The sequence below is a fragment of the Trachemys scripta genome, chromosome 1 (assembly GCF_013100865.1).
Source record: "Trachemys scripta elegans isolate TJP31775 chromosome 1, CAS_Tse_1.0, whole genome shotgun sequence".
Lineage (NCBI taxonomy): Eukaryota > Metazoa > Chordata > Testudines > Emydidae > Trachemys > Trachemys scripta.
The window spans coordinates 95,816,392-95,840,838 of NC_048298.1; the positions used below are offsets into that span (position 1 = coordinate 95,816,392).

General features: G+C 42.6%; 2 protein-coding genes and 1 long non-coding RNA gene across 6 annotated transcripts in view; 2 read left to right on the forward strand and 1 right to left on the reverse strand.

Annotated features, from left to right (window-relative positions):
- CRY1 (cryptochrome circadian regulator 1) overlaps positions 1–4,749 on the reverse strand; it is a 76,307-nt gene extending 71,558 nt beyond the window's left edge. For both annotated transcript variants that reach the window (XM_034778094.1, XM_034778089.1), the window contains exon 1: positions 4,223–4,749. In XM_034778094.1, the coding sequence (XP_034633985.1) occupies positions 4,223–4,380 (158 nt within the window). In that variant the 5' untranslated portion in view covers positions 4,381–4,749. The remainder of the gene's footprint in view (positions 1–4,222) is intronic.
- Positions 4,750–4,830: 81 nt separating this feature from the next.
- LOC117881192 lies at positions 4,831–10,067 on the forward strand. Its single transcript, XR_004646729.1, has 3 exons — positions 4,831–4,991; positions 7,874–8,075; positions 8,829–10,067. It is a non-coding gene; the product is annotated as an uncharacterized LOC117881192 (long non-coding RNA).
- A 3,129-nt stretch (positions 10,068–13,196) lies between these two features.
- Positions 13,197–24,447, forward strand: MTERF2 (mitochondrial transcription termination factor 2). Of its 3 annotated transcripts, XR_004646733.1 has the most exons (3): positions 13,208–13,417; positions 18,795–20,393; positions 23,617–24,447. XR_004646733.1 is itself a non-coding variant. In XM_034778128.1 (2 exons), exon 2 carries the CDS (start codon positions 18,811–18,813, stop codon positions 19,993–19,995), a length of 1,185 nt encoding a protein of 394 aa, XP_034634019.1. In that variant the 5' UTR covers positions 13,197–13,312; positions 18,795–18,810; the 3' UTR covers positions 19,996–21,488. The 3 variants fall into 3 exon arrangements, 2 of the variants coding, with proteins under 2 accessions (XP_034634019.1, XP_034634007.1); XM_034778128.1 differs by lacking the exon at positions 23,617–24,447 and having other exon boundaries at positions 13,197–13,312; positions 18,795–21,488; XM_034778116.1 differs by lacking the exon at positions 23,617–24,447 and having other exon boundaries at positions 18,795–21,488.

Genomic DNA, 24,447 nt, shown 5'->3' on the forward strand with positions numbered 1-24,447 from the left:
ACACACATACAGAGAGCATAAACAGGTGGGAGTTGTCTTACCAACTCTGAGAGGCCAATTAAGTAAGAGAAAAAAAACAGTTAAACTGTCTGTACTGGGCTATCTTGATTATCACTTCAAAAGTTTTTTTTCCTCTTACTTAATTGGCCTCTCAGAGTTGGTAAGACAACTCCCACCTGTTTATGCTCTCTGTATGTGTGTGTATATATCTCCTCAATATATGTTCCATTCTATATGCATCCGAAGAAGTGGGCTGTAGTCCACGAAAGCTTATGCTCTAATAAATTTGTTAGTCTCTAAGGTGCCACAAGTACTCCTGTTCTTTATACAAAAATACTAATCCACACAAGAGTTACCTGCATGGTTAAGAGGAGAATTTCCCATACAACATCAATATATTGAAGTATGCTCTAAATTTGCCAGGTTAAAAAAATCCTGAAAACCAGAAACACTGCAAATGTCTCTTTATTTTGCATAACTTCTAACGTGAATGGAGGAATCATGATTGATGTAAAGACAGTGATCACAATGTAATGTTATTTCCAAAAAGAAACAAAACCTAGTCTCCTCATTTCTTTTCTAGTTTTATTACAGCACCTTTTTCTAATGCCCATTCCGTTAACTATGCTTTAACTTCAAAGACAGATGATAACCTGACAATGTTAGTCACTCCGGGTGCACTGATTTAGAACAAAAGGTGACAGGTCTGGAAGAGAATCTGGGTCACTGGTCCAGCCCTTTGCAAGACAAGGATTTTTGTCTACATACATTTCCTCAGTTTAAAACCCTCCCTCAATCCAATGCTAAACTCATGTTGATTAAAAAATGGCTAAATTAGCAGCAGAAAAAGGAAACTGACAAGAAATTTTTTTAAGATTTTCAATTGCTGAGTGAGCATCTGCTCCTAATCACAGAGTTGTTTTGTTGTTGTTTTGCCAGTGCAATGCCCTTTTCTGTAAAAAAAACACATGAGCAAATAACCAATATCCGAGAAGATAAGCGCTTGACTATCAATTTCAGCTGCTGAATGATAGCTCCAAACTGAAAGGGCCATTTTACAGGTCGTGTGTGCACACACTACAGCTGCTAAAAAAATGAAAACAAAATTATGAAAAAAATTTAAGTTATTTCCATTTAGTTCAAAACAAACTTATTTGGTTTTTGGTTTTTTATAAACTTATTGAAATCATTCTGGTAAATAGTTTTTGAGACTGGTTTTGTTGGTATCTTAATGGTGGTTGTAAATTTTACTTGAAAAAGCTTTAATAAAACACATAATAAAGAACTATGAAGCAGAAGGCAGAGTCTCTGGTACAAAAACTGTGTTTATAGCAAGAGCCATATAGGCACTGAAAACTGAAGCAATTCAAATGGTCTCTTAGGAGAGGGTGCTGCAGTATCTGGAACTAGTTCTGGGAGATCTCTGATCTTGTTGGAGAGGTGAAGGATTAGTACAGAGCAGGCATTCTTCCTTTAAAAAAAAAAATTCTCCAATGTTCTATGTTTTTCTTTTAGACTATAAGTTCTTCAGAGTGTGGATTGACTTGGTCTTCTGTACAGCACTAAGAATATTTTTAGATTAAGCTGGCTAACACATGTGCTAAATGTGAGTAATATATATTATACACACATAATTGTATACTGAATGGTTGCCAGAAACCCAAAGGATGTTAGTGTTAATATTAATGAGGCTTTTCTTCTTTAGTAGGTCCCATGAAGTTCACACCTGCTCACAGATCACAAGCTTCCATGCTGCATGCTGACCTTTTACAGGCTATAGGAGTAGAAACATGTCTTGATTTGTTTCTCCATAATATTACATATTTCAGGATATTTAACGTTCTTAATTCCTACTCCACTTACAAACAAATGTAGGAACCTGCAATGTATTTTAAAAACATCAGCCTTGCCTTATTCCTTTAGGCTGGCTCCAGTCTCCAGCAGATAGAATGATTAGGAAATACAATTTCACAGCTTGTAGTGGCATGTATGTAGTTCTACCATAAAAGCAGAAAACTATGAATTGTTTATAAAGCTACAAGATGTTTTTCAGTAGAAAGTATCTGCTGAAAACAACTTGTAAAGACAATTGTTGATCATCCCATTCGGAACAAGTGTCCAGCAACACCTATATTATACAGCATAATTCTAAGTTAAGGGTTAATGCATGTTTGTCAATAAAAATAAAATATCATAGGAAGAGTAGTCCAGTACTTCTACTTTCTCAAGACTATAAATAGGACTACCATGAGCAGAAGTTGGCAACTTCCAAACATTTAAAGAAGTTAACTTGTCCATGAAGTACTCGGATGTCCTTGGATAGAGAAGATTATATAAAATAAAAGGAAGGCCTTGTAGAGAAGACTCTAAACTAGTAGACTAGTAAGTCCAAGTTCTCCTATTAACTCTGCCATACATTCTTTGTATAACTTTGGGTAAGTAACTTCATTTTTCTGTACCTCAGTTTTATCACTTGTAAAGTGAAGTTAACACTACCCAATGCTACAGTGCTGTGGAAGCTAAATTAGTATTCATCCATCCAAAGATTACAGGCACTTTGCTGATGTTACATGAATTCCAAGATATTATCACTTTATTAGAAAAGAAAAACCTTTCAGACAAATACTCAAGTTTCAAATAAGCTCATCATTTTGTATGTATAACCTAGCCCCACCACCCTCTCCCTTATTTCTTCTTTTGTTGCTATGTCATCTCTTTATTATACAGGTATCTGTCACAGCTTCATAGTTAAAGTTAAGTGCAAAACTCAAAGCAGGATTCAACCTCTGGCTACAAGTTAGGTGTGATACCCAGCTCAAATACCCATATTCACACTAACTCTCATCTGAATGTGCTACACTACTCTTTTTAGCATGCTAGCTCAGATGAGAGCTACCCCACAAGTGTGAAGATGTAGCCATTGTTTGGTATGAAGTTGGTTAAATTTGCATCTTCCTGAAAATGACATCACTTATACATTTCAGGATTGAATGGATTTTCTGAGAATTTACATATAAATCTGTTAAGCAGTGTGTCAAAATATTAAAAAGTCCTTTCATGAATTCAATACCTGATGTCAATGCATTTTTTTTGTCTCAAAATAATCTCAGCTCAGGTATTTATGGGAGATAACTGACCCACTCTACTGAGCACCAGTGAGGCCTTAGCTGAAGCACTGCATCCAGGTCTAGGAGTCAAATTTATGAATAAATTGGAAAAAGTCCAGAACAAAAGTTGATGTTAGTTTTTCTAAACTTTTCTTTTTTCATAGCTATAAAAAATTGTTCATGTTTAGTTTTCAGAAAAGAAAAAAAAAAACTGATGGGGACCTGACCATCCTCAAATAGGTTAAGAGCTGTTATAAAAAGGATGGTGATCAACTGATCTCTATGTCCACTGAACGTAGGACAAGCAATAATCAGCTTTATCTTCAGCAAGGGAGATTTAGGTTACATATTACAAAAAACTTTCTAACTATAAGGACAGTTATGCTCTGGAATAGGCTTCCAAGGGAGGCTGTGAAATCCCCATCACTGGAGGTTTTTAAGAACAGGTTGGACAAACACCTGCTGCCAGGGATGGTCTAGATTTTCTTGGTCCTGCCACAGCACAGGTGGCTGGATTAGATGACCTCTCAAGGTCCCTTCCAGCCCTACATTTCTATGATTTAGAAGGTAAGCTCTTTGGACTTGTAAAATAGTTTCTTTCCCTACGGTTTCCAGCCACTGCTACCAGCAATACCCCTCTACTGGAAGTCACAGTGGCTGCAATCACTAGTATTTCACCTAAATCATCTAGATCTCCTTGAATCATGATTACACAACACAGTGGATTAAAAACCAGGGACTAGCATGAGTGCTGCCAGGGTGGCGGGGACTCCCTTATTTGGCCCTTTTCTTTTGACGGGGGAAAGCTCCTGGCACGCTGGGCGCTGAACGTTACCGCTCCGTCCGGGAGGTTCAGCCCGGTGCCTCGGCTGCGGGCCGCCCAGCAGCCGGGTGACAGCACAGCTGGGAGCACTCAGGAGGCGGGGAGCGGGGTTGGTGGGGCTGGCCCAGCAGGCCCGCCGCGCAGGCTGGGGATGGATCGCGGCGGCCAGAGCCGCGGGGAGGCAGGGACCGCGGCGCTGAGGCTGCAGCAGGGCCAATTAGAGCGATGGAGGAGAGCAGCGCGACCGCATATGTAACCCGAGGTTTACGCGCGGCCCGGCCCGCTCACTCACCGCCACCTGTTGATGCCCACGTTGGAGGAGCCCGCGAACCAGGGGTCGAGGATGTAGACGCAGCGCACGCTGTCGGCGCCCTGGATGCACTCCCACAGCGCCGGGTTGTCGTGGAGCCGCAGCCCCTTGCGGAACCAGTGCACGGCGTTCACCCCCATGGCCGGGGGCGCGATCCCTCGCAGAGCGCCGGGCTCAGGAAGAGCCGCCGCGGCTCATGCCGGACTCGGCTTCGTCTCTCCCGTGCAGCCCTAAAGCGGTGCGCACCCCGGCCGCGCCGTGCCGGGGCAGCGGGTGTGACACTGAGCGGTGAAGCTGCCGCCGGGTCGCTCCCTCTGCTTGGCGATCGTCCGGTGGCGCTAGGACCCCGCGGAGGCGTCAGCGGGACCGGCCGTCTGAGGGGGACACATCACCCCGAAACCTTCGCGCCAGGGGTCTCGCGCCCACGCCGAGAGGCCGCGCGCAGCCACAGGTGACGGTTAGCGGCGCGCGGGATGTCTCGCTCCAAGCGGCTGTGGCTTGCTCGCCCTGTGACTGCACCGCACTCCGGAGCCGACGGAATCGTTAAGCCCCGCCCCGCCCCCCTATTGGCTGCTACCACCCCACCTGACTAGCCGCCCTCACGTTCCTGAAGTGTGTTTACTACCCCGAGAGGAGGGGAAAGGGGGAGCGCGGGCCGAGGGGCTCGATGACGGAACCGACAGGAACTGTCGAGCTAAAGGCAAACAATCGATCCCGTTCCTGTGAACAAATCCACCCGTCTGCCAGCTCGGTAACCGAAGTGGGGGGGGTTACAGGGCGGCACCTCCATGACTGCGAGCCCCACCCTCTTCGTATCGAGGGCGGAGAAGCCCGGATGAGCACGGGGCTGCGAGGCGGCTCCGGGCGCGCCCGTGCGCGTGCCTTCAGTTGGCAGCAGAAACGTCTGTTTGTGCGCATGCTCCCCTGCTGGAGCGGGGGGCGACACATTCTCGTGAGGGGAGGAAGGGCGCGCTGCGCGCGTGCACGCTGGGGCGCGCGGGCGGTAAACGGGCTGTTTTGCAGAGACTCCTGCGTACGTCAGAAGGATGCTCGGCAGGAGCGGTCACGGGCGCGCCTGGGCCCGGCTCCTACCGCGCTGCTCACGTCGCTGCGGAGAGAACGGGGCGGGCCCGGCCTGAGTCGCCGCAGCAGCAGCTGGCGCGAGCCCGCAGGGACACGGGCTGGCGCTTACATAACTGAGCTGCACGAGGCGCGCAGTTATAGGGCCAGCGCCCCGCTGTTCCACGCACCTACCCCTGCGTCATCCCCACCGCTTGTGACCCCCTTACTGCTTGCGCTGGTAGCCCTAGGCAGTACGGGAGCGCGCGGGGCATCGGAGAGATACAGGCACGAGCCTAGCAGCCCTACGCCACGGCATTCAGGCTGGTGCTTATATCTAGCAGAGCTGTGCCCCTGACTGCTTGTTCAGTAGAGCGAGAGAGAGCGCGAGCAAACGGCGTCCTCCCTCCACCCCGTTCCCCTAGAGGTGCTGGAACTAGGGGCGGGCCACTCCGCCCTGGCTTGAAGTGGTTTCCATTATATTCAGGGTTTACAGTGTGCCTAAATGGCTCTCAGCACCCCCACTATGCACATTGTTCCAGCCCCCCTGCACTAACTTATTTTCTTGGGGGCCGGAGTATGTGTGTGAATTATACTAAGTACTATTTCGTATGATAATATTTAAAAGGATTTTATTTTTCCTTAATCCCAAAGACTCCCCCATCCCTAGGGTACATATTTCCCAAAGGTAAAAGGGGACACCACATGAAGCTAGCCCCAATTGCTTGCCTAAAATGCATCCCCCCCCCCATTGTCACTGGTCATTCAAATCCTGCTGGCCCCCCACTTGAAGCTGTCACTAGAACCCTGCCTGCCCCCCACCCACAGTGGAACCCTTCCTCCCGCACCCTCCAGCCCAGGCTGGCATCTCTGCTTTTCCCCCACCTGGTTCTCTGCACCACACCCCACGTTTTTGAAAAAGTTGGCAAGAATAAAGGGGATAAATGCCCACTTTTGCCAAAAGTCAAGATGGCTGGGACTGGGCTTAATAAAGGGACTGTTACAGCCAAAACAGAACATGTAATCACCCTATAAAACACCATCTTTCCTTTGCACAGTTTGTAATCCACCCACTGCTATACTGGGCTAGCACATAACCCAGGAAGTGAAAGGATTAGAAATAAAGGTACAACTGTGGGCATGGCTTCACTACAGCTGACTAGCTTCCCTCAACCTAGCCAGATCTAGGTCAGCTTAACTACAGCACTCAGTGTGACTATTTCACACCTCTGAGCAACATAGCTATGTCAATTATAGGCATAGACTAGACCTAACTCAAGTTCATGGCTCCTAGTGAATGATCTGCTGAAAGAAAGAAAAAAAACCCCACAAACAAACAAAAACTATAAAATTTACTTCTTGGTATCTTTACTATCAACTTTAATAAAAAACTTGTGTTCCTTTAAATACACCTTTCATTACCAAGGAAAGAGATTTCCCCTACTCCATCTGAGACACTTGTCAGATTTGCCTTTACATATTTTTTTTATTTGTACTTTTGTAATTACTTTCCATACTTTAGCTGTTTCTTCCTCAAAAGAGCTTTCATGTTTAAGAGCAGCATAAACCCACACAGTACATTTTCCTGTCAAACCTCAGCCATTATTGTTACGAAGAGAGAGCAGGAACACATAAAGGAGACCTTAAGCAGAATAAAGTTCTAATCAAAGATGAAGATAATTCATGAATTGAAATAGGTCATTTTTTAAAAAGTATCCTCTACAAGCAGAGCTTTGTAAGTTAGCATTTAAGGCAGTTGAATACAGTGTCATTGTATTGACCTACTTGTCTCACAAAAGGAAGTCCTTTTTTATGGAACAGGTTACAATGTTTCTGTTTTGTTTAAACTAGAGATACAAGCATAACTAGTACAGTACAAGCCCATGGTAATCCTGAGTGACAGCTAAGTATGTTTTTGAAAAGAATGATTACTTTTTTTATTATTATTATTATTATTATTAAAGGTGCAGTTAAGATATGCAGACTGCGCAGCTGTTGGGCACTGTGCATGTGATACAATCTGGCTCAAGATTTTCAAACACAACTAAGAAGGGACAGATAATATACAAAATAATGGTAGAGAAAGCTATACCGGGAATTTTTTGTTTACCATGGCTCATTACAAGAACAAGGGGACATTCAGTGAATCATAAAAATGTAGGGCTTGGGAGGTCATTCAGTCCAGCTATCCACACGGGGGCAGGACCAAGTATACCTAGACCATCCCCAGCTGTGTTTGTCTACCCTGTTCTTAAAAATCTCCAAGGATGGGGATTCCACAGCTTCCCTTAACCTATTCCAGGGCTTACTTACCCTTAGAGTTTTCTTACTATTAACCTAAATCTCCCTTTCTGCAGATTAAGCAGATCATTTCTTGTCCTGTCTTCAGTGGACATGGAGAACATTGCTCACAGTCTTTCTTGTAACAGCCCTTAACATATTTGAAGCCTTCCCAGGTCCTCTCCTCAATCTTTTCCTCACGACTAAGCATGACTTATTTATTTATTTTTTTAAAAGAACTTTTCCTCCTAGGTCAGGTTTTCTAAACTTACCATTTTTGTTGTTCTCCTCTAGATTCCGTACATTTTGTCCACATCTTTCTTGAAGTGTCTCACCAAAACTGGACACAGTACTCCAGCTGAGGCCTCATCAGTGAGTCGTAGAATTGAACAATTAGCTCCCATGTCTTTCATATGATGCTCCTGTTAATGCATCCCAGAAACTAGAAGATGGCAAATTGAAAACTGATAAAAGGAAGTATTTTCATACAATGCAGGTTAGTCTGTGGAACAGTCAGAGACCAGGACTTAGGCATTCATGCCTAGTGGTGGGAACGGGAGTCAGGCAGCCAGGAATAGAAACCCAGGTCAGAGCCAAAAAATGAGAAATCGGAACCAAGGCTCACAGCTGGATTACCTAGAGAGAAGCAAGGGAAAGGCTGGGTACAAGCAAGAGCTATCACAGTTGTGGGCAAATGCTTTGAGCAGGCACCAAACTGCTGGTGCTGGGATAGAGAGCTATTCTGCTAACTCTTCCTACTCATCAGGTGGAATAGCCAATCAAGCAATCTGTTACAGGCCAGTGGCATTCTTTAGGTTGCCCAGTGACTGATTCTGCTGCATGCCCTGATTCCAGATGGGAACTGAATACCAAATAGTACAATTGAGCCCAGAAGTTTAGCAGACTTAAAACAGCGATTAGACATTTACACAAACATAATATACAGCAGTAAGTACCAAATAAAAAGCCATGAATTTTGGAAGAGATATAAACCTTCATGCTTCAGGACTAAAGGCAACCAATAATTATAGGTTGCCTAAGAGGAAACGTACCCTGCCTCTTACAGGTCTTTTAGCACCTTCCTCTGAAGCATCTGGTGTTGGCCGTTGTCCATAACAAACTATTGGATTAGCTGCACCACTGGTCTGATTTAGTATAGCAATTCATGTGTTTCTCACACTGCTGCTGTTGGTAGAGTACTGAAAACAGTTTCACATGGTAATTTTAACTTTTTCTGTTGCTTTTGCAGTTTTGCCTTAAAGGATGAACAACAACAGGAAGTGTGTGCTGATTACAAATAAAAATAATTACGCAAGAGTATCCTGCCTCCATTTACCTGTTTCTCTCCCAATAAGGAATGAACCCAGACCAGAAGCAGAACACTATTTAAAAAAAAACTAATTATTTGTTCTCTACTGAAGTAGATTTTTGTAAATAGAGTAATAGTGTACTGTAGAAAGGTGGACTCACCACTGGCATGCCCCTTTACAGCTGGATGTGGCATAGCAGCTATCCTTTCTAGCAGCCTCTGTCTACAGTCACTTCAGTGGTCTCTTCTCATGACATAGCCCTCCTGTCAGGTCACCTCACATTTAAGTCCATCCTTTCCAGAGTAACAGAAAGTCCAACAAACAGAGGTTGGAATACATAATCTCAAGACCTTGTCTCTCCAGCCCTCTAACTTGGGGCCCACTGGTCATCGCACTCTTCTCTCCTTTCTAGTGGGGAACCCATGCCCACCATCTACATTGTTTTCCAATCCAGATACCCTATGTCTGCTGTCAGACACTTCATCACTGCCTCCCTGGACTCTTTCCTATCATTAGCCTTTCTTCAGGCATTTTCCCCAGCCCCTTCCTGGGGTCTTTGTAACAAGCAGCATCTCCCAGGGCTTATCCCCAAAGGTCCAGTTCTTAGCCTTATGTCAGGGTCAGCCACAGGAGTTTACTCCAGGTCTGTGGATACCAGCTATCATCCCTCTCTGGACTTCCTCCTTACTCTCCAGACCTTCCTGTTCCCCACAGGTCTTTCCACTCTCTACTTCCCTACTCCCCAGAAGGAGACCATTTTTCTCTCTCCCCATGCAGCCCTTCAAACGTCAGACTCAAACACATTTTAAGATTTGCCATCACAGCCTCTTGGGATTTACTGCCTCAAGTTTACTTTTAGCTCAGGAGGTCCTGCCTCTGGCCCTAGACTTCACTAGCTCTGGCTGAGGACCTTCTGATTCTAGAACAAGCATCTCACAGCCTTTAACCCAAAAGAGGAAACTACCTTTCTCCTAGTTTTCTTCCCTGGCCTTCCATTAGCCTGTGATCCTTCCTTTATGAAAACCAAGTGGCATTGGAACCACGGTCATAGCACCACTCAGATTTGGCCCATCTGTGGAGGGGTGGAGAGGCCAAATGTAAAGGGAGCTGTGTCCAGCTTTACCCACTTGAAATGTTGGGAGGTATGGGCTCCTATTAACCGTTTCATTGCCTGTTTGGGGATATGGATACCTTACAAAAAGAACATTAGTACTTGTGGCACCTTAGAGACTAACAGATTTATTAGAGCATAAGCTTTCGTGGACTACAGCCCACTTCTTTGGATGCATACCGGATACATCCGAAGAAGTGGGCTGTAGTCCACGAAAGCTTATGCTCTAATAAATCTGTTAGTCTCTAAGGTGCCACAAGTACTTCTGTTCTTTTTGCGGATACAGACTAACAAGGCTGCTACTCAGATACCTTACATTTTTCCATGTCCCCAGGGCTGTCCATCCTAAGGCATAAGCAGAATAGGAGGCTGTGTAGGGCACCTGAAAATTTGGGGCACCACTGGGTCTTAGTGTCCACCCTTCCACCTTCCTATCCCTGTTCTGACCCTTCCTGCAGGCTCCCACAGCTGGCTGCTGCAGCCTGGTGACTCTTACTTCGGAGGGGATCTAGTAACTTGAAAGTGAAAAAGCCTTCCAGCCAGCCAGATCTATTAGCACAACACTGAAACTGTTAAAGAGCCATTCAAGTGGTAATGAAGGCATTTGCCAAATCCCAGGTATATACTGTCAGTTTCTGCATTTACTGACAAAAACAGTTGTGCATTACTGTAATATTTACTCAGCACATATTAGTCTACAGGACCTTAGTTTAAAATTTGCTTTAAAAATATTTTATTAGTGAGTTAGTGAAGATTATAAAATCACACCTCTAAAAAATCCTTGCATAGATTTTTAGATGCACAATCATCTTTAGCCTTAAATGCTTGGATCGTCAGACATAGTTTTTAAAATAAATCCTTCAGAAGACCATCCTTATCTAAAATATACATTTTAATTTAAATTACTATAGTAAAAAAAAAAAACTTGCTCCCAGTCTTCCTGTCCATCCTTTTCTCCCTTACCCTCCCCCTACCCCTGGAAGAAAGCCCTTAAAGGGACAACACCCCTTTCCTTCCAGATAGGGAAACTTTGTCCAGCTTTCTTTACTTCTATCTGATGAACTAGTCTTAAGAAAACCCTCCCGCAAAATCAGTACCTTAGTAAGATATAAAATCCTTTGTTATGCCTAAAATCTTTGGAAACATATTTTTTAAAGTTGGTGAAATTTCATAAACATGTCTATTGTTATGGAGATCACACAAAGTAAATTAAGTGTTCCCTTTTTCTAAAAGCAATGAACATTGTTATGAACACACTAAACCTCTGAGACTGATTAATTTAAAAGAATGTCTTTGTTTCAGTGAGTTAGATATGTAGTAATCTGGAATGATTACTTTATGAAGGCTTAAAAGTACATTTAAAATATAAAATCAGCTTAAAAATACTGATTAAGAAAATGTAAAACAGAGAAGAACTGCATCATGTATTCCATAATATTTAATGTTGTATTCAGTAAGACAGCTGACTCACCCTTACTACAAAGTCTTTGCAAATGAATGTCTGACAAACTTCAGGGCATACCAAAAAACCTGTAACTGACATTTTTTATTCCCAAGTTTAGTGCTTTTAATTAGGTACCTTCTGCATGTCCATTCTGCATGAGAGAGAGGGTAGGGGGTCTCTACGGGGAACTGTGATTCTCCCCCACCGTGAGGCGGGCCAGGTGTTTTCAAACAAACTACCCTTTGCTGCCTCATCCCTACCCCCACTCTGGGCTGCGAGCCTGGGCTGCCATCAGGCATAGGGGCACCAGTTTAATAATACTGCGTAGGGCCCCATCAATTCTAAGGATGGCCCTGATTTTTATTTTATAGAACTTTACTTTTAAATAGCCTAAATTTCAAATGTTTGTTTCTTTAATAACCACATTATAATATTTTGAAATAAAGGCTATTGCTTTATTTAAAACCTTAATTCCATTTTCATGTCTGGGAATTTTATTAAATCTAGACATGCTTCAGTGTCCTAAATTGGAACATTTCTATTTAAAACTGCAACAAAAACAGTTGTATCAAATGGAAGAAATATGAACATAAGTGATTCTCAGTGAGAAAGATGCTGTAGTCAGTTTGCTTATCCTCACTCTAATTAAAGAAGAAGATACATTACATGAGTTATAGCATACCACAAGCTTGGTAAATTAAAGCACTGAGACTTAATTTATTAACAACTGTACTTCACTACCAACTGTGAGCTTGACTGACAAAGTATTCTCCTCCTCCTTGCACTGATGGAAAACAGAACTAACTCCATTAAAATCAATGGATTTACATCAACATAAAAGTGGTGAGAGAAATCAGACCCATCCCTGCACTGCCAGGGTATCCACATAGTACTGCCTCAATTCCCCCAAACCCATCCCAGCATGCACAAGGCCCAGTCAAACCTAGGATGGATTCTCAGGGGATAACCTTTTTGGGTGTTCCACAGTCTTGGTCAACAATCTGGTGCAGCTGTTGCCAGGTTATTATATGGGGATAACCAGCAAAGCTGAAATCGTAGGGGCAGATTCAGCTCTGGTTTATCCTACAGAAGTGAAGTTAGCTACTCCCTTGAATTTGGCCCTTAGCCACCAACTGTTCTTAGGACAGCCCATAGTAAAACATGGGCTATTTTACAGTGATCTGTGCAATGCACTTCTGTGGAGTCGAAAGAGGCCTCCCTATTGCCCTCCTCACTCAGGCTTGGTCTACACTACCCCCCTAATTCGAACTAAGGTACGCAACTTCAGCTACGTGAATAACGTAGCTGAAGTTCGAAGTACCTTAGTTCGAATTAGTTCGAACTTACCTTGGTCCACACGCGGCAGGCAGGCTCCCCCGTCGACTCCGCGGTACTCCTCTCGGCGAGCTGGAGTACCGCAGTCGACGGCGAGCACTTCCGGGTTCGACTTATCACGTCCAGACTAGACGCGATAAGTCGAACCCAGAAGTTCGATTTCCAGCCGTCGAACTACCGGGTAAGTGTAGCCAAGGCCTCAGACACACCCTAATCCCCCTCCCCCAGCTATCCTCAAATTACCCAGTCGCAGGCCACCGTGCTGGGGACTGGGTTCATTGCATTCCTTTCATGCAAACATCCCATTGGCGAGTTACAAGTTTAATTCTAATTTTTTAAAGGGCCAGATCCTGGGGCCCCCTGGGCGTCACTGGGAAAGGCCCCACCTTTGCGACTCAGCAGGACAGGGGAGTTCCCAGCAGGGGACGCTGTGCTACTCCCGCTGGGCCGGGGCCCGCAGCCTCCTCGCTCTTCCCACCGGGCACCAGGGATGGGGCAGGCCGCTTGAGCTCAGCCAGCGCCGTTCCCACCCGGTACAAAGGGGGAGGAGGGGGTCGCTCCGTTCCCTCTTCCCACGGGTGGTGCCGGCGCCTCCCCGCGTCGCCCCTCAGGAGAGCCGGCGTGAGCCAGGAGGCCAGGTCAGGAGCCCGGGGTTGGTGCCGTCCCGGCCGAAGGGGACATCGGGGCCGAGGGGCTGAGCACTGGCGGCTGCTCCCGCGCTGACTGAGGCAACCCGGCCACTGGGGGCTCAGGCAGGGCTGGGTCCCTCCCCCCGGGTAGCACCACAGCGGGGCCCTGTCGCCTTCCCCGCCAGACTCAGGTTCCCGTGAGGTCCGCCCGCAAGCCCCCCCCCTTGCCAACACGGAGCTGGGGCCTCCCGCCCCGCCCATCCGCAGCTGTGTGGGAGCGGGCGCGGGCGCGCGCCACAGCCTGTCCTTCACGCCTTTATCCGCCGCGCGGCGCCCAGCCCGTGGGGTGCGGACCAGGCGAGCGGGGGGCGCGATCCCGTCATTAGCACGTCCTCAGCTCTCCTGGGTCGCTCGCCCATCGCTGAATTCCTCTCTCGAGCTGCCCCAGAGAATTGAGGCTAGAGAGAGCTCCCAGTTTCCTGTCTACGTGGGGCTAGGGGGCTGGAAATGGCGTTTGGTTTCCTAATTAGGTGAAGACATTTGAGCATATTGAAGGGGAAATGTAAAAAAAGCGAAGTGCAGGTGTCTGAGTTGAGCGTTAGCTGCTTACAGTTGCTCAGACTGTGTAAATCCTGACAGGTGTGAAATCCTCCCTTCTCAGACTATAGGTTTTCTATAATCTTGGTTTTATTCTTTACATCATGGAAGTGTAAAGTTAGCATGACCAGACAACAAGTGTGAAAAATCGGGATTGGGGGTTGGGGGTGATGGGAGCCTATATAAGAAAAAGACCCCAAAATCAGGACTGTCCCTATAAAATCAGGACATCTGGTCAGCCTATGTAAAGTGGAGAGGTGTCTTCTCCAGGCTGATGCAGGTCTGTGTCTTAAAGGAGTTTATTTATAATCTTTCAGCAGTTTAGCCTTATAATTGTTACATTTTCATAGACCCATGGTGTTACCCCCACATTTTAAAATGTAAGAGGACTTCTATGTATGTAATATTACAGAAATACCATTGATGTAATGCTTATGGAGGAATCTACACCCTCCCCTCAGAACTTTTTTTATTCTATTTTACAATACAACATTGTAAACTGCTGCACTATTATATATTATATTTCACCACTGGAATTTCAAACTTAAAAAATATCAAGAGTATCACACCTTGGTACACTGCTTGAAAGTTAGCAAATAGTCATTGGTGCAGGTGAAATGGGTTTAATCCTGGACAAGTTCATAGTGGACAGCTGTATACTTCACTAATATTACTACCACATCTGGCTGTAATTGGGCACCCTTGTTGACCATGGGATCAAAGGCCTCATCTAGTCTGGCCTTTTTCTTAACATCTCCCAAAATTGCACTACTGCCACCACAGCATATGAAATATCTAAAAGTCTTAATGGAGATATACATATTAGTATCTAAATATCTTGGAACTATACATTTTAAGTATAGTAAGAACAGTCTAGCATCTGTTAGAAAAATCTCCTGAGATTTTGTGGAATACTATGGACAGAGACTATTCCATAATATTATTCCAGAACTTGGTTATTTTGAAAACAATGTTTTCCTACAAAGCTTCTTGTAAATAATGATATTCTCATCTACAGACTTTATAATAATATTTCAATATGATATCATAACTTTTAGACACTTTTAGCAGGACACTATCAACTTAAAAATCTATTCAATTTTTTTTTAAAGTTCAGATTAATTTCATGTATTACAAATGCCCTGAGTACCCATACCAAGTATTGGATGTTAACAAATCACATTTTTCTACTTTTTAAAAATGTTTTTATCTTTCCTGTTTCTATGTGACCCTCACTAAACAACAGAGAAACTGACTACATGCAAAGTAGTGTCTGCTACAGTATAAAACAAAAAGATTTTTCCCCATCTAGTTTGTTTCACTTTAGTAATCTGGGGAATTTTTTACAGGTAAAACATTGAAACAGAAGTGCAAATTTTAAGTTGGCTGGGTCCCTTTGACAGAACCTGTGACTTATATGGCTGACTTCAAATAAGCATGGATAGCATTTACTAGGCCAAATTTCACTCTAAGATTTTGCTTAAGAAATTTATTAGATGTTATTGGAAAAGTGTTCAGGAGTAGTGTATTTATTAGTGAATATGGTGCTAAAGTCTATTCTAGTCTTTTAAGTCCTTTCTTTGACAATTTGTAAGTTGAAAATAAAAGTTGGGCTTGGCTATTTTACCAGTAAGTACTTTTATGGATCCTATTGCCAAAGTCTCCAAGCACTTTTAATAACACTTCATTTCCATGAGAGCCCATGGATTGAAGGTGCTAAAGTGCCTCACACAGTTTAATTGAGGCCCTGATCCTGCAAATACTTACATACATGCTTAAGTTTATCCACCAAATAGCTCCAATGAATTCAGTAGGACTACTCACAGTACAAAAAGTTAAGTACTTGCAAAAGACTTTGCAAGATCAGGGCCTTAGGCCTTAAACCCCATGAAATATTATTCCAGTTTTTCAAGATTGGGAAACTAAAGCACAGAAAGTTGTGACTTGCCAACAGTTACACAGCAAGGCTTTGACAGACCTAGAAGGGGGAGAGATAGCTCAGTGGTTTGCTAAACCCAGGGTTCTGAGTTCAATCCTTGATAGGGCCATTTAGGAAACTGGGGTCTTAAAAAAAAAAAAAAAAAAAAAAAACTGTCTGGGGATTTGTCCTGCTTTGACTAGATGATCTCCTGAGGTCCCTTCCTACCCTGATATTTTAAGATTACCTGAGTCACTTCAGCTTGCTAGACAAGATTTCCTTAAATTATAAAACTCTTGAGATCACATTAAAAACCTTAGATTGTGACTTTAGCATGTTCACATAGTAGCTGGATTGTGGGCAGAAATCTTACTCAGCTTCAAAAATTTTAATATCAAAGAAAAATACTAGTAAAAATGTTTTACATCAGCGTCCTCTTGTATGTAAGGTAAACGTGCATACAATTATTTAAGAATTAGAACTAAATTTCTAAAGCATTAAAGGCTTTTTAATCTAGCAGAAAAAAGGTATAACAAGCTAATGGTTAGAAGTTTAAGCTAGACAAATTCAGACAAGAACTAAGAGGCAGATTTTTAAGTGAGAATAATTAACCATTGGAATAACTTACCTAGGACTTGATGGATTCTCCATCATTTGCGAGCTTTAAAGAAATTCTGGATATCTTTCTAAAAAGATATCAAACAAAAGTTGGATGCAGAAATTACTGGGTAGGGTTCTTTGTCCTGTGGTATGTGGGAGATGAGTCTACTAGACTATCATAATGGTCCCTTCTGTCCTTAAAGCAATGGTCCCCAAACTTTTCACAGTTGCGCCCCTCCCCTCCCCTGTCCACATCCTCCCCGCCCGGGAGCTGGGGCTGGGAGTGGGGCCGCAGCTCGGGGGTGGGGGTCGGGCATGCACAGGAGTAGTGGGGGTCGGAGCTGGGGGCACCAGGAGTGGCACCAAGGCTGGGTCTGGGAGCCATGGTCAGGGGCCACAGCTGGGGGCGGAGCAGGGCTGGCCTGCGCTCCTTCTTCTCCCCATGAGAGCTGGCCCAGGCCCTGCTGCACCCCCCTCATACATTCCTCTGTGCCCCCCAATGGGGGCATGCCCCACAGTTTGGGGACCACTTCCTTAAAGTCTATGAAAAATTGACATTTTTCCTGCTCTCTTTTTGATCTTTATAAGGGTATTTTTAGCTGAGGAGAAACTGCTACACAGTGAAACTGACAGTACACAAAGTTGTCAAATGCACAAACTGAATTCAATATTTTTTTGCTGACTTTCAATCATAGCAATTAGTGGTGTGTTACTTAAAGCAATAATTGGTACAAAATTTTAAAACAAATCTGAGTTTTCAAGTTTTTACTGTCCCCTTTAGCTTCTAAAAGGTTTTTATAAAAAGTGGAAATTTAAGAAGTTTAAAAAGTTACCTGATAGTGCCCTTTTGTATTTAAACACTGCTGTTCTTCCTGTCATCTCAGAATATGTGCAGCTGCATTAATGATAATCTAAATTCAGTTAGAGTGTGGGTGGGAACACCAGAGGTGAAAGTAAGCCAGTATGGTACGGTATGGCGTACTAGCAAGAGCCAGTATGCCGTGCCGGACCAGACGGGCTTCCCTAGGCTGGCTATTTAAAGGGTCCGGGGCTCCCTGCAGCGGCTGGAGCCCCGGGCCCTTTAAATCACTCCCGGAGCCCTGCTACTGCTACCCCAGGGCTCCGGCAGCGGGGCTTGGGCGGCGATTTAAAGGGCCCTGGTATTTAAAGGCCCCGCCTTGTCCAGTTGAGGCCACGCCTCTTCCCGTTGAGGTCACGTCCCCTGCTCAGGACTCCGGCGTACTGATAAGTCCTTTAAGTTACTTTCATCCCTGGGGAACACAAATTATCCAAAACCACATTCTGATTGACTGGTTGGGTCTGTCACATCTGTGCACCAAATCCAAAGGATGCACAGATGGGAGCTCATTTACACATAAATCCGTTTGCTCGTTTTGTTCAACAGGTGACAGTGGAAGTTAAGTACAGAAAAAGATAAGGCAGCTGTGGGGATGGGAGATGAAGAAAAGTAGTTGTTTGAAGGCCTAAAAGAGAAAGTGATAACTCCCTCCCGAAAATGCCAAGGTGCTAGTTCAACCACTTTTAACCTACCTGACTAGTCAGAAGAAAGCTGTCCAATAGTCCAAGTTATCATTTATTATAAAAAGTGAGTTCAGTGGCTTTTAGAATCTATATTGCCATTAAAAGAAAGAGAGGATGTCTGGGAAAAATTGAATATATTTAAAGTATTCGAGGAAGGCATTTAGCTTTTCCCTCTCATTTGATCCTTTTAATTGGAACTTTGGTTTAAAAAAAAAAAAAAAAAAGGCTAAATTGCATAGAATCCCATACTTTAAATGTGCAACTGGAAAGCTACACTGTAATAGCAATAAGACACTTCTGAGTGTCCACGAGTTGGCTAATGATGCATTTTTGGCAGGATTCTCCCAACCATGCATTGTATCTTGCAGTACATCAGAGGCATCCACCAGTAGCCTATTAATGAACACCCTTGTGGGGACTACTGATATAATAACCATGTGGAAACAGTTAAACTTGTGTGGTATTTGGGGCAGAACACTCACATTCTGCCCCATGTTCCCTATATGGTATTTTGGGGTTTTATTGTTCTAATGAAGCATCCTTTGAGATGTTAGCAGAAAATTCCATGTTCATTCTGAAGTGGAATGAAAGCTAAGTATGTGAAAATGTTCCTTTTAGAAGTAATTGTCTCTTATAGCAGCTCAGGTTTGAACATGAATGTCTTTCGAAAATACCATATAAGACAGAAATTAACATTTTCTAATTTTTGATTTTACATTCATTTTGTAGAGTGTAGCACTCCAGAATGTTGAGAGGAATCAGGAATAGTACAACACACGTGTTTACACTTTCGTTGGCTAGATCTCAGCACTGCAAACCACTGTTGACTCTCTCATCCCTGTGGAATAACGTAAAGGATGGAAGCGTTTTACAGCATTCCAGTTATACAACTGATATCAAATCAAAAGTGGAGAACAAAAGAACTGTGGAGAATCTCTACAGATTATCCGTTGATATTAAAAAAATTCGGAGACTAAAGGAGTGGGTCCTTTTTCAGGATGCAGCCTACGTTAAAGAAACTGCTAACACTTTACGTGAAATGGGAGCCGATAAGACTGCCATAGCAAATATTTTGGAACGTTGCCCAGAGGCAATCCTCCGTACCCCAGCAGAGATAAACTCTCAAAGAGATCTGTGGCAATCAGTATGCCAAAATGAAAAACAACTGGTCAAATTAATAGAACAATTTCCAGAGTCTTTTTTTACTGTTGAACATCATGAGAACCAGAAATCTAATGTTCAATTCTTTCAAGAGTTGGGACTGAAGAATAATATAATCAGCAAGTTCTTCACAAGTGCACCTGATATTTTTTACAAGCCTGTTGAGAAAAACAAACATATAGTAGAGACATTACAGAGAATGTATCTAAATTTAGGCGGTTCTAATGCCAATATGAAGATCTGGCTTCTGAAATTATTGAGTCAAAACCCATTTATTTTGTTAAATAGTGCCACAGCAGTTCAAGAGAACTTGGAGTTTCTCCAGAAGAATGATTTCACTGATTCTGAAGTTCTGCAGCTGCTATCCAGGCTTAAAGGTTTTATTTTTAATCTTAGCCCTAACACTATGCAGAAGAGCATGTTTTTTTCCAAAGATGTTTTTAAGTGCAGTGATCAAGAATTAAAAGAGCTAGTGTTGAAATGCCCTGCTCTCCTCTACAATTCTGTTCCAATTCTGGAAGAAAGACTCAAGGGACTGTTGAAGGAAGGAATTTCTGTAGATCAGATTAAAGAGACACCAATGGTGCTGGAGCTGACAACTCAAATTGTGCAGTACAGAATTAAAAAGTTAGCTGCTTTAGGATACAATATAAAAAATGGAAATCTAGAAAATTTGAACGGAACAAAGAGAGATTTTGAAGCCACTTATTGTAGGATACAAGCAAAGAGGGAGAGACCAATGTTTAATCCTGTTGCTCCTTTAGATTAATTTGAATGCCTTTAATTTATTCAAAAAGGGAACTTGATCCTTCCTTAAGGACTGAAATAAAAATAACCTTAGCCAATTTGTATTCTGCTGCATGAAGTTGTGCAAGGCTGGCTTTAATTCATAGCTCACTAGTACCTTTAAAGTTGTATTACAAAAAGTGATCAGAATAAAAGGTTAGCAGTATGATTGCTATTATTTACATAAGGACTAGGTTTTTAGATTGTATCCCAAGCACACACTTTTTAAAGAAGTTTCCCCATCGAACTGGCCACCAACTTACCTAGGTCTTTAGCGATTGGTGTTGCACTAGCCAGTCTATGATAATGCCGAGAACGATTACACTAACCAACAAGAAAAGTTAGCGGCGTGAATTTTCAATACTATTCATCAGGCAGCAGGTAAGTAAAAGACTTTCAAAAAGTCCTTTAGGTAACTGCCACTGCAACAAAGAGGCCACTGGAGGTTGAGCCCAAATTGAAGCTGGCAGTCTGATGGGATAGAAGGAGATTACATAGTCCTTGCACATTCTCTCAGTGGAGACTCTAGCTACTTACCATATTTATGTACAACATTACTATAAGAGGGCCCTGTCACCATCTTAGTGTGGTCTCTCATGGGGTCTTATCTTCTCCTGACTGACCTTCCTAGTTTTCTCTCAGTCAGTTGCGGGACCTTCACCTCCAATTAAGTCCATCAGCTCTTCACATTTTGGGTTTGCAGTCTCTTGGCTGTTTTTGTGGAGACAGCCTGGTACTATTCCACACCTTTCTGCCTCCCTTTCCTTCTTTGTACTCTCCATTTTTTTCTTGTTTTCTCTATTGGTTGCAGCTGTGGATGCCTGCTTCCGTGATTGGCAGTTCTAGCAACAGCCTGGGGTTGTGATCAAGCTGCTTGCTTATAAACAGGAAAGACTCTCCTCTGTCTATGCTTAGTCTGGGGTTTGTACACCCCATTACAGGCCCTGATTTGGCTGGGGACTCTGGGTGCTAATATAATGCAAATAAATAACAAAATGGGTTTAGAGGGTTTCTTTCAAGGTTATGAAACCTCAAGCTGGCTCCTTTTGCAAGAACTCACTCTCTCTCTCTCTCTTTTTTTTTTTTTTTTTGGTCTTGGCTTCTGTCTGTAATTCCCCCTTCTCTTCCTTGGGCTAGAAGGAGAACAGGATCAGAAAGGGAATTAGCTGAAGTAAAGACTGCTTCCAGAAGGAAGGAGGCAAAGAAGTCTGAGGGGAGGAGTGTGGTCTTGTGCCTTTTACAATAGCTGTGGCTCAGGCACAAGTCTTTGCTTTTAAACTGGTGAATATTAAAAGTGGACAAGATATGTAAACAGCCACTGCAGTTATTTCCTAAGCATATGGAAAAACTGATATCTTAGATACCATGATGTAATAACTGTTGAGAAATGCTGACCTTTTAATAGTAGTTACTGTAGGTAGTCATTAGTCTTTGTGGGTGTGAAAGAAGTGGTATATGACAAAAACAATAATTAGATGATCAAAAATATCAAACTGTAAATTGATTTTGTATCAAATTTCTATAAGAAAAAATTATTAAATTCTTGGAGCTCAACGATGAACCAAAACTGTTGACTACAATGGGAATTTTTGTTGTGCATGAAATATAAGATCAGGTCTGTTCTCTTTGAAGTAACCCTGCTGTATACGTGAACTGTTATTTTGCTTGTCATGAGTATACATTTCAGATACATACATACAGTACAATTGACTGTAACACTTGCTGTGTTCGCTGTATAATTAAGGACATGTTGGCAATAAATCTGTTTTTTCTTTATTTCCTCTTATTTTCTTAGAGGTTTACAACTGCTGAAGAAACTTGGTATTGGATTATTTAGATAAATACTTTTTTTCTTGCGAACAACACCCTCAATACATAGACCCTTCCTTTTCTGATCTGTCAATGAGGTTTGAGAACATTGGGAACTAGTCAGTGTTATGATATAGTCCTATCTTTCAGTACTCAAGGGACTGGGGGATTCGTCCTCTATGCTAAATAAACTGTAATTTGTGATTCAGTAGTGTATTTTCCCCCAGGTACAAGCAGACACTTCAGATATCCAAAAGGGTGGATATAGTAGGTAACCCTGAACCATTGCAGCACTAAATAGACAGACTGCCTGTTAGTTATGCCTTCTGATGAAAATGGTGGCTCGGAGACAGAGGAAGAAGGGAATTTGCTGCTGGAGGTTAAATCAAGATGTAGTTGATTCTTATTCATATACTGATTTAAAAGTGTTTGCCAGTTGCCTTGAGCGCATTACGCTCAGCCTGCTATACTGGGTTCATTTAATTCTTCAGAAACAGTGCAGCTAACTTGAGATGACTTTTTGAGGTAACTGAATATGACTGAAGTCTCTTGCTGTTGCAAAAGCATTTGATGGAGCCTCTGCGGATTGTGCTTTCCAAAAATAAATTAACAAATTTGGGTAAGTTAGTAACTTACTTGAGTTTCTGTCTTTCAGATTGAAGAGTGTACACAGCATTAAATTAACCAATCAGCATGAAACTGATCTGTTCTTACTTCAGCCAGTCAAACTTTTTCATTGTATGTCATCAACCTTTTTACAATAGTTTACTCTTGAAAGTCAGGCTGAAGCCTGCTTTTTAGCAAGGTTAGGACAGCCACCACTGTGTAGACCTTCAGTTTGGTTTTTAAAAATAGATGCTTTCATGGAATCTCAATGATATAAGAAAAATAAGGAGAGTCACAGCTCCTTTCCCATAGCTGGATGAATCAACATAATACATTTCTATTACCGAGATCGACCTAGGCACAACAAACCTCCCATCCCAAAAGCTAATGTAGTGAACTGTGAGCTCAGGTCTGACAAAAAGAGTATTAATCCAGTTTTACTACTGTATTTCAGTACATGGTAAATCTTACCTAGCTGTATAATTTATATATTTATTTATAATTAAAGATTTTCCCCAAGTGGTAGCAGTAACCAATGGAGTCCATTTTTAATTAAAAAACATGGCACTGAAGACCAAGAGAAATGGGGATGAGTTCCATTTTTTATGCTCCTAGATAGGTGCTTCTATTTGTAGCCTGCTGTGAGAGAATGTTTTTGCATGGCAACAAATATATTCATAACAGTTGTTCCCCATTGTCTAGCATGTCACAACCCAACCATGGGACTATAGTAATATATTTTATTCAAGACTGTATATATCAAGTAAAGAGTATTAATTTCTTAACTTAAAACTCTTACTATGACAAGATTAGAGAGGCTGTTTTTTGTTGTTGTTTCTACAGTTGTGTTAAACACCAACTGGAGAACAACTTATCAAACAGGTAGGAATTCTATCACCATTCATGTGACTGAGTATTGTGATGCATACCCAGAACAATGGTGTTGATTCAGCCTTAAATTTGGAATTTCCCTGCTTGAGGGCTTAACTATGCAATTCTGATTTCTTTAAAACATTGTCATATTAAATAGATGTATTCTGTATAGGGGAAAGGAGACAGATTACACTCTTATTCTTTCATATTAAAAAAGGAAAAAAATAGAAGGTAGTTTTATTTACAGACTAAACTATGCCCATTCCAGTATTACGAAAATGTATCTGTACTAACCTGAAAATTTCCTTTCTTTCAGATCCACTACAGTGGGTATTTCAGCTTGCTAGCAGTTTGGGGCAGAACCAGACCTGTCAGTCACTGGAAGCAAGGGAATGCCCCACCTCCTGAAGTTTCTTTTGGTTGAGAACTTCCACAGTCAAGATAATCTATAATTTAGAAAAGTAGATTTGAATTATGTTCTATATTTTGAGGGAAAAGCACAATGATTTTTCCTACTACAGCACATGATAAATTCAACCTAACAACAACAAATCAAATTGGATGTAAACTCCTATCTCTATTCTGAATGATCCATTTGTCCCCAAAGTGGGCTGGATCTGTGGACCTTATTACTCAAAGAAAGGAAATTTTCAGGTAAGCATGGATACTTTTTCTTTATGCTAAGGTCCACAGATCCATTACAGTGGGATTTTCATAGCCTCCAGGATATGAAGTGAGATCTTCCTTTAAATGTGGACATTCAAAATTAGGTAGATTATAATCTGTATGTATATATCCTCCATCTTCCCCTGGGCACTAAGGCATGGAGAAGACATCTGCCGAAAGAAAGGAAATGTCATTGGCTAAGACTGGATGACTAATATCCAGAATTTTATGAACTTGTATTGATGGCTATGGAGGTGTCTAGCGGATATCAATACAGGAGACATGACTACTCCGCTCTGAGATTGTCATTGCTCCTAAGGACTGGACTTTGATGCTTACCCAAAGAAGAAATATTTCTTGAATTTACTTAGGGAATGAATGCTATGACAGTTATCATAGAATCATAGAATATCAAGGTTGGAAGGGACCTCAGGAGATCATCTAGTCTAACCCCTTGCTCAAAGCAATTCCCAGACAGATT